General features: G+C 34.9%; 2 protein-coding genes across 4 annotated transcripts; one reads left to right on the top strand and one right to left on the bottom strand.

Moving 5' to 3' along the window:
- The first annotated feature begins 2475 nt into the window (after positions 1-2475).
- LOC107858824 (putative glucose-6-phosphate 1-epimerase) lies at positions 2476-7049 on the top strand. 3 transcript variants are annotated; one of them, XM_016703611.2, is made up of 9 exons: positions 2476-2758; positions 2854-2993; positions 4261-4335; positions 5417-5473; positions 5553-5710; positions 5820-5951; positions 6169-6271; positions 6469-6568; positions 6670-7049. In XM_016703611.2, the coding sequence occupies exons 2-9, from the start codon at positions 2913-2915 to the stop codon at positions 6882-6884; spliced, it is 921 nt and encodes a 306-aa protein (XP_016559097.1). In that variant the 5' UTR covers positions 2476-2758; positions 2854-2912; the 3' UTR covers positions 6885-7049. The 3 variants fall into 3 exon arrangements, with proteins under 3 accessions (XP_016559097.1, XP_047262504.1, XP_016559099.1); XM_047406548.1 differs by having other exon boundaries at positions 2481-2499; XM_016703613.2 differs by having other exon boundaries at positions 2487-2726.
- Positions 7050-7304: 255 nt separating this feature from the next.
- Positions 7305-9182, bottom strand: LOC107861049 (chalcone isomerase-like protein 1). Its single transcript, XM_016706448.2, has 4 exons — positions 8179-9182; positions 7809-8049; positions 7635-7726; positions 7305-7547 (listed from the first exon to the last, which is right to left on the bottom strand). Exons 1-4 carry the CDS (start codon positions 8513-8515, stop codon positions 7414-7416), a joined length of 804 nt encoding a protein of 267 aa, XP_016561934.1. The 5' UTR covers positions 8516-9182; the 3' UTR covers positions 7305-7413.
- Positions 9183-9493: the final 311 nt, after the last annotated feature.

Genomic DNA, 9493 nt, shown 5'->3' on the forward strand with positions numbered 1-9493 from the left:
TACTATTTTGGCATGATGTTACCAAAAATTGGTGTTTTTTTTGCCCTTTAGTCTACTGCTACTTTTGATTTGATGCGACATATATGTTGTTTATCTCTAATGTGAGTCCTATATAGATTACACCAAGGCATGAGGTGTAGGCTTTTTTCAATTTATGTGCACCTTCATTCATTTGTCGAAATAAAAAATAAAAAAATCATGCTTTCAAGTGGGTGATAAGGATGTTGCTGTTCATATTGTAAATCAATCTTGTATTTGAGTTGTTATAAATTATGATATTGGTCTAAGGTGAAGTATGAAATCTTTTTGAATTTTTTTTTTTTGGAATAAATCATCGAGTATCATCTTGAATTATGATTAAATTTACTACAATATACTTTACATTCATGGATCCTATTACATTACTGAACTAAACTTTAGCGTTTTTGTGTCAACTTTTTTAGCAGATCTGACATCTCTGACGTGGGCCTTATTTTTATGTAATAAAGATGTCACATCAACACAAAAATGTGACAAAAATATGTTAAAATTAAGTTCAAAGGTAATAAGATCTCTGTGAAGTTGGAGTGTATCGTAATAACTTTGGTCATAATTTAAGGGGTATTGTATACTTTTTTTTTTTTAATGACTATATATAAATTCAATAGGAGAAATGACATCTTCAAATCTCTTATTTATAAAAATAACTTTTTTATATATATAATAAAGATTTCTAATATAAAAGACATAACACTTAAAACAAATTATAAAACACTATAAAATTACCAAATCTCCCAAATTTTTGAGACAATAAAACATCAATTTACATATTTGAAATAGGCTTTTAAAGTAATTACTCCTTCGCTTTCCATTTGGTCTTATTTTCTTATTCTATTAAAAGAAACGTCGCGTCACTTTTTATTTTTAGTATTTGTTTATTTTAATTTAAGTATCTTACTTTTCTTTTTAATTCGTTTAGAAAAGAATATAATTTTTATATTTATAAATCTTTAATTTCAACATTCTAAGTAACATATTTAATACCACATAATTCAAATGACATATGATACATTAGACAGATACATTACATACTTTTTAGTTTAAAATCACATAATTCAATAATCTTCTTTATTTTCTTAAATTTCGTGCATGGTTAAACTAAACAAGTAATTTAAATGAACGAATGGAATATTGTTATTGTTTAAGTATTGGTTATAAACTATCACCACGGGAAGTGACGAGATGGATGGATCCGTCATCCCTCTATCCTTATTTGGATTCAGAACTTTAAATATGAGAAAATTCATAAAAGAGAGTGTTATCTCTTACTCTTACGTGATGCGAGTTAGATTAGTTAGCCTAGTGGATTTCAATCAAGTTGGGTTCCTATTTTATGGCTGAACTGAAGTGTTTAACTTTTGTGCGTGTCAAAAATTCATGGGAGATGTGTAGCCTAGTGGGTTCTTATCAAGTTGGTGCCTGATTAGAAAGTCACGATGATCCATCAAAACATATGAATGTTTCAAAGTCGCAACACATGTTGTACTAAATTCATGATGATCGCAAAAACTTATTTCAAGGCAAGTCTCTGACCATTCATAAAAGCTTCTAGTGATCTTCTAGGACTTATGATTAATTTATTTTAAAGTCGCGATATAATTTATAATAAATTCCTTTTGATCCGTTATATTTTGTGGCAAGACAAGTCTTTACCCATCCATCCGAACTACTGACATCTGTTAGGATTTTATTATCAAGTTTTGACCCACGTGATTTAATTTATGATGTGCAATTTATTTTTCTAAATATTTAAACGATGTCAAACCTCAACTTGGATCAGGTCTTTGGTCAGAAATGTGGTTGAGGCTAGGTCTTGGATTTGCTTCGAATCTTGAATCTAGGTTGACGTCGAATCTTAGATGAAGGCTATGCGTCGGGTCCTGAGTTAGGGCTAAGCTAGGATTGGAGTCAGGATTTGGGTTAGAAACCTGATCCTGGCTCAGCATCGAATCCTAGGTCGAGGTTAGGGTCAGGGTCATATCCCTAATTGAAATAGAGTATGAGTTTATGTTAAAAGGTGGGTCATGTTATGAGTTTATATCTAAAATTATAGTATTTCTCTTTATTATACTTAAATATTGAGACAATAATTTTTTATTATTAATCAAACATTGAAAATAAATAATAAAATTATTTATTTTTTAAAAAATATTTATCGTAGATAAAATTTTTCATTACCAAAGACACCTAACTCTCTAGATATTTTCCACCATAATAAACTATACATCCAATATTAAATTACCTAATTTTCAATTGCTCATACTTTCTAATAATTCTAAAAAATGGATAGAAAAAGTAGTACGAGCAAGAGAGACATCTCACAAGTCAGAATCAGAATTTCTTTGGTCCCTCCTATCCCCACTATGCGTCCACATCGCACCGCCCTCTACCCCTACAATTTCTCTTCTGCTATTCCTTAGAATTTTAAAAAGGTGGAAAGTCGTACAGAAAACGCTAAATGTACGATATAGATTTGTCATGAAGTAGAAGTTGGTGGCCTGTTTTTCTATTTTGTACACTATAATAATCAACACTAATCATCCCCAAAACAAATTAAAAAAATAAATGCAAGTTTAGTTTATTTTATTGATTTCGTATATTATAATTTTAGCGGTTCAGTTTCCGCCATTTGTTCACAATATATTACTAATATTCTGTGCTTATCGCGTAGCACTTTGCGTTTGCAGGTTTATTTTTCTCATTTCTTCCTTCTTTTTTGGTATATTTTTGTCTTTTTCCTGTTTCGTTTTTATTTTTTTTCCTTTTCTGATTTATACTCTACGTGCTTAATTACTGTAAACTGGTTGATTCTAGATTTTGATCAGTAATATTCAGTATCGAAGAACGAAAAATTGCCGTGGAAAAAAAAAATCATGTCGTCGAACATAATTCACGACGCCGATGGATCGCCTTCGCGAATCGTATTGAAGGAACATACTGGATCAACTGCTGAGGTTTTTCAATCTTTTGTTTCCTTTTTTTCCAAGTTTATTTGTACTTGTCTTGGCAAAGTAATGACTGCTTATGCTGTGATAATTGTGATTAATTTTGTTTATTCTGTATTTAGTTTGACTGTGTTGTCCCAAAATCATGGCTGTTTGTGCTGCATAATTGTGATTTAAGTATTTTTTTTTTTTTTTGGCTCTGTACATGCTTGTTTTAGTTCCTGAGATGTACGGATTTGTACATTTTTAAAGCTTGACAAATGCTATGGTTATTTAATGAATAGTACTGGTCATTCCAGCAGAGACAAAAACAGTAGATGACTTAAGGTATCTGTTGCTTGTAGGAGGTAGCAGATATCACGTCGCAATTTGGCCTGAATAACACGGTTTATTATTATTTTTTTAATTGAAGATATTGAGTTTAATATCTCGAGCTTTGCTTTTAGATGAAGCCTGTTGGTGAAAGTGTTTTGGTTTCGCCATAACTGGGTTATTCTTAGTTTGATCTTCATCTGAGTGACTTTTGTACTTCTCTTTTGCATTTGTAGTTTGTGGAGTAATTAATAATTAGTTTGATTTGGTGTTTGGAATGCTTGCCTTCCAAAACTAAACTCGGAACATTTTCCAGAAGAGCTAAGTTAATTAATCTTAATTAGAGTGCGAGCAACCTCTTGATTAGAGTATTAAATGAAGCAGTTAATTTAAGTGATAAGACTCTTTCCATTGAAGAGATTCTCTAGATGCACAGTTCTTGCTTTTGAGAAGCTTAAATAGTTAACAGATTCATTATACCTTGAGACTTTCAATTACTGTTGGTTTTTGTCGTTGTCTTGCTAATGGTTTGTTCTTTCTTATATATGGTTTTGTTTTGAACTTCAGCGTTTAGATAGTGAACTTTAGTGTTTAGGGGTAGGTGTTATCTAGTCAGCACCCTGTGGCTCTGAATACTTTTGGGAAAACAATGAATTGGCAATAACCCGGGTTCTCCATTATACCCATGAAAAGGATCTACGTTGTCCATTTAACTTGAGAGATGATGTGCTACCTTTTTAAATTGACATATGGAGGATCCTCTATTGACCCCTAAATGGAGAGGGGTCCAAATGCATGAAGTAATATACATGGCTTTATGGCCATGTCAAATATCTCAAATTGGCTGTGGAACTGGAATAATGCTGAAGCTTTGTGGGTTGGAAAATAATAAATTGTTCTGTTTTATAGGGATTTTTATCTTTTCCATCATGTTGCCTAATTCTATACATATTCTCTGCTGCAGGTGCTTTTTCAAGGTGGCCAGGTTGTTTCCTGGAAGAATGAACGAAGAGAAGAACTGCTGTTCAGGAGTAATAAGGTCTAAAAGTGTTCACTGAACTTGTTCTGAACTTTGGTTATCGCATCACAATGCATTTGATGAATGTTCTTATGGATTAGCACAACGTGAACATACTGCGAATGTCAAACCTTCCTGTATATTCTTAAGTAGCCATCTCTGTTTCTGTTACTCTTTGGATTGCATTTGTTGTATGACATGCATGCATTTGTTGGACATTTGTATTTGCACGTTCAGCTCGATTGTCTTCATTCTTGACTCCATATTTGAAGATATGGTGCTCTCAATTTGAATTAAGATCAATATATCAATTACCAAAAAAATAAATTCCAAAGGTTTGCAGTTGGGATTTAGGAGTTAGGAGGACTGCTGTAGAAATTGGAATGTAAAGAACGTAATTGAAAAGTACTTCCTCCCTAGAGAAATCTCTGGAAGGACACATGTTGGATTGCTTATGTATACCATATTTCTGAAACCAACTAATTCACTGGCCTCTCCAGGATTTTGTAGTACGATGAGCACCACCTGATCAGTACCTAACTCATGCGACTCACCTCTACACCATGTCAAATAGGACTCACATCTAACAGGCTACATGTCTTAGGAGAGGGCTTTCCTTTAAGCAATTTAACGCCACTTTCTACTAGGTTTCGCAGGTTAGAATGGCTGATCAGTGTTTTATCTATGCTGTGTGCATCACTGAATAGTTGTCCACGATTTAGAGAAAATATGACGAGCTCTTCTGTGGAGTCCATATGTCCTCGTATGCAGGGTGAAATGCCATTTAGTTATCTAGAGATGTCAAATTTCTAAAGGAATGTTGAGCTTTGTTCAATCAGCAAAGCAAAGAATGTTTACTGTAGTCCATATTTGCTCATGTAACATAAATATGACTTTGATATGAGGAAACTTCTTTAGGTTTCAAATATGTAAAAGTACTAGATCTCTCACATAACTTGATCTGTTTGTGTATTTGAACCTACAGCTCGCACGAGATATTGACTTTAGATCATTGTTCATTCATTTGTATTGCGAGCCCGATATTTCTGTAGCCCTCACTCTTGTTATTTTTCTGAATATGGGTTCTTGCGCTGTCTCACAGACCCTGTGGAAACCTCCAAAAGCAATCAGAGGGGGAATTCCTATCAGCTTCCCACAGGTTGGCCAACCTTAACTAGCAATTTTGGAGTTCTTTCTCTTTGTCAGGATTGCATCTTAACTATAAATGTGTATTGTAGTTTGGAACTTTTGGTTCTTTAGAGCGACATGGTTTTGCAAGAAACAGAGTGTGGTCATTGGACAGTTCTCCTTCTCCTCTACCTGCAGCAAACAGTCAGTCAACTGTCGATCTCATCTTGAAATCCACAGAAGAGGATCTGAAGATTTGGCCGCATAGGTGGGAGAATACATGATCGTACATTCTATTTGCAGATAGTAATGCACACCTACCCCATCTTACCAAATTTATCAAGATCTACAGTGGTAACCGTATTCTTGGATGACAGGTTTGAGCTGCGGCTACGTATTTCTCTCAGTGCTGGCAAGCTGACTTTGATCCCTCGTGTGAGGAATATAGATAACAAGCCATTCTCATTCACGTTCTCTTTGCGTAATTATTTGTCTGTTTCTGATATCAGGTTTGCCTTCTTGGTTTGCTAGTTATTTTTCTAGTAACAAGTTGGAACTTTTAAAGCTATATTGTTGTTCCTTCTTAGGGGTTCTTGCTATGAACTCAGACCTACACTTTAATGTATCTTGCTAATTCTATCATGAATTTCAGAAACAGAATTTATAGCTTTACTTGTTAGATACGTCATTATCCTTTTCAGATCGGTGATGCAGTTTGATTTGCAGTGAAGTGCGGGTTGAGGGCTTGGAGACACTTGACTACTTCGATAATTTGCAGCAGGGAGAAAGGTACACAGAGCAGGCAGATGCAATTACATTTGATAGTGAGGTAATCTTACTATGTTAAGCTTGTTCTCCATACTTCTGGAGGATAGACACCTTGATTTGAACTTGGGACCACTAGGTGCCAGAGGAGCTTCTCTTAGATCACTTCAGTATGCTTGGTTGTTTGAATTTTTCAGAATTCATTGAAAAGATGACTTCATTTTCACAGTTATTTTACTGATTTCCTTTTCATTTTGTTAGACTGATAGGGTATATCTGAGCACACCAACAAAAACAGCCATAATAGACCACGAGAAAAAGAGAACTTATGTCCTTCTGAAAGAAGGGATGGCAGATGCTGGTATACTGATTAATATATTTTCCTCTGTTAATTTTTTTTAATCCTTTTTCCTCTCAATCTCCATTGAGAATTTTTAAGTGTAATATGGATGTGATATGCAGTTGTTTGGAATCCTTGGGACAAAAAGGCCAAGTCTCTTCCAGATTTAGGTGATGAAGATTACAAGAAAATGCTCTGTGTGGATTCTGCTGCTGTTGAAACTCCGATTATCTTAAAACCCTCTGAGGAGTGGAAGGGGCGGCAAGAGCTCTCTACGGTATCTTCAAGTTATTGCAGTGGGCAATTGGACCCTAGGAGAGTTATTTATGGTCCATGATGTGATTAATGTCTACGAGTTTATTTTTGTATACTATATGCACCTTTAGCTGTTTCGCGAACACATTTTCATGTTTAGTTTGTCAGGTTCTGAAGTTTTGAATTTTAACATTAGTGGATCTATTATATAAGCATATATAATTGCAGTTGCAAATTGATCGCTGAATTTCTGTTGCTTCTGTGAGATATCATATAGAGTATGAGTTTTTTTCATAGCATGAACTTGCTGAGTTAAGAGATTCCTTTTTGGTGTTGCAATAGTTAGATGGATGACTAATTTGAATAGCAGAAAATCTATCATCTAGATGACAAATACGCAGTGCATGCATACATAACGCAGGAGTTGTTTGAGATGCCATGGGTTGGGACGGGTTTTGGGGAGTTGAAGCTTGCATAATAGAACTTACTAAATACTGCACTATGAAAACTCAACCATGATCGTTCTTTTATTGAGCAATTATTCATCAGCTCAAATTCACTAGCTTATTCTTCAACAACCTAGAGGCTAGAAATTGCTGGAAACCCACTACCTAGAACAGAGAGAGCATGGATGCCCCGAACCTCTCCTTGGCTTCTTTGTCAAAGGGATCATCACCCAAATACATGTAGATGAAGGCCCTGCAGAGTAGTTCACTTTCCACCTTGCTCACGGTCTCACCCTTTACTGCATTTAGTAAATTTAAGGTTTAGTCAAGTTTTGCTTTCAAATTGAAGGCATGAAGTTGATAGAGCTAACTTGTGGTAGTTTTACCTTTGGTCTGAAGAACATATCCTGGGAGCCTTGAAATCTCAATTACAGAACCAGAATTCAGCTTTATGTCATCAGAGGCTTCACCCATGATCCTGATATAATTACATTGATATTAGAGTTTAAGCATTCAAGTTATGAAAAAAAATGATTAGGAATTTAAGTTGATTGTAGTACTTCTTCGTGAGCTCTTCGTTCTTCCCACCAGTGAGCTTCTTGATGGCAGCTCCAAGGCCTTCGTCAAAGTTCTTTCTTACCATGCTCATGGTTAGGTTAGAGAAAACAATTACCAGCCGCACCATCATTCCAAAATCACTATCAATCACCATTTGATACATCTCCTTTGTTGGTTTTGATGGTGCTTTCCCAATCTTGGATCGCATAAGGTCTTTCAATTTCTCATCGTCTGCATATATTCCTGCAGTCAAATAATAGGGAGTGGTTAATTTGCATAGGCCATAAGTTTGTGTAGCTATCCCCTAACAGAAAGAGGTTGAAATAGGTTAGAACATAAGTCAAGAAGAAGATATATTTAATAGTGTGTTACCAAAGCCATAGATTTTAATGCCCATGCCAAGCATGCTCTTCTTCCTTAAACCTACAGCTTTCAACTGCTTCCCATCTTCAACTCTGACAACAAAAGAAACTCCAGTTTTAGGCTCAACCTCAACAGGAACTTCTTCCTCTTTGAAAGTTGCACCATTAGGTTCTTTCTCCGGATCACTTTTGGCTTCGTTAGGCTTCTCTTGTGTTGTTTCTGTAGTCTTTGGTTCACCTTCACTCACCTTCTCCTTGTCCATTGTTGACTTCAAAGCAAGACCACTCTTGGGGTCGATTTCAACTGCATCAATCTTGGCAGTGACATCTTCCATGGTGCTCGGCATTTTTACGCTGGTGGATGGTTATAGGCCAAGAAGAAGATAGGAATTGTGTTTTCTGTTTTGCTGTGGTTTGAAGATTCAAGGTGAGTGAGGTTTATATAGGGAGAAAATTGCCAGAGGTCTGCTGTGACTCATTGATGTCTCATGCAAGTGGAGTCTCATTGCATAGACAAGGATGCATCTCTTCTTCCTTCCTCGGTTTGAGCATTGAGATAAAGGGAGGTAACGGTACTCCCCGGTTCCAGTTTACGTGTCTTAGTTCTTATTAATTACGAAGTTCAAATGAAATATGTGTATAATGTGCCAAAATATATTTCAAATGTTTTCGCAACATACCTAATAAAAATGTTTGAATTAGAGATCATTTATTTTTTAAAACAATGCATAAACGTAGTAAGACAATTACATTCCCTTCATTTTCATTTGTCTAGTATAGTAGTCTCCTAGTAGTAATCGAAATGGAAGGAGTATTGATTTGACACAGCCTTCAAGGAGGTAAAAATTTATATGCACCTAGTGTTTATATCAAACTAATGTAATTTATCATGGTTAAGTGATTTAGTGAAGTGAAATACATGAATTAAGTATGGTTAATTAAGTAAAATGAACTTTACATTCAGACACATGACGCGCATGTATTGATTTAGTGTAAACACCATGTGGATAAAACTTTTTTCCTTCAAGGAGTAATAAATAATTTTACTATATTGTTCTTTAAAAGTCATAAATTCAATGCTTTGGGAAATATATTAGAAATTATGCGATAAATTTTCTCCATTGAGCAATTGAAAATGCACGTTAATTTTTAGTAGTTTATTGCACAACTAAAAGCGAGCATTATAGCTCATTAACTGCTTTCCTTGGTGAAAGATAACTGTTGTAGTGTGGCTTATCTCCTTGCATTGGTTGCATATTTTGTCCAAAAATTTAGGCAGTGGGGAACACATTTCAAGGACCTGTAGTGTTGGCATTCATAAATGT

Source organism: Capsicum annuum, chromosome 2 (genome assembly GCF_002878395.1).
Source record: "Capsicum annuum cultivar UCD-10X-F1 chromosome 2, UCD10Xv1.1, whole genome shotgun sequence".
Lineage (NCBI taxonomy): Eukaryota > Viridiplantae > Streptophyta > Magnoliopsida > Solanales > Solanaceae > Capsicum > Capsicum annuum.

Excerpts from the sequence above, each read along its gene's own strand:
- LOC107858824 (XM_016703611.2), top strand. The coding sequence starts at position 2,913 with ATGTCGTCGAACATAATTCACGACGCCGATGGATCGCCTTCGCGAATC. Across the intron at positions 2,994-4,260 it reads ATACTGGATCAACTGCTGAG|GTGCTTTTTCAAGGTGGCCA; the intron begins GTTTTTCAATCT and ends TCTCTGCTGCAG. Across the intron at positions 5,952-6,168 it reads TTGTCTGTTTCTGATATCAG|TGAAGTGCGGGTTGAGGGCT; the intron begins GTTTGCCTTCTT and ends TTTGATTTGCAG.
- LOC107861049 (XM_016706448.2), bottom strand. The coding sequence starts at position 8,515 with ATGCCGAGCACCATGGAAGATGTCACTGCCAAGATTGATGCAGTTGAA. Across the intron at positions 8,050-8,178 it reads CATTAAAATCTATGGCTTTG|GAATATATGCAGACGATGAG; the intron begins GTAACACACTAT and ends ATTTGACTGCAG. Across the intron at positions 7,548-7,634 it reads ATATGTTCTTCAGACCAAAG|TAAAGGGTGAGACCGTGAGC; the intron begins GTAAAACTACCA and ends TACTAAATGCAG.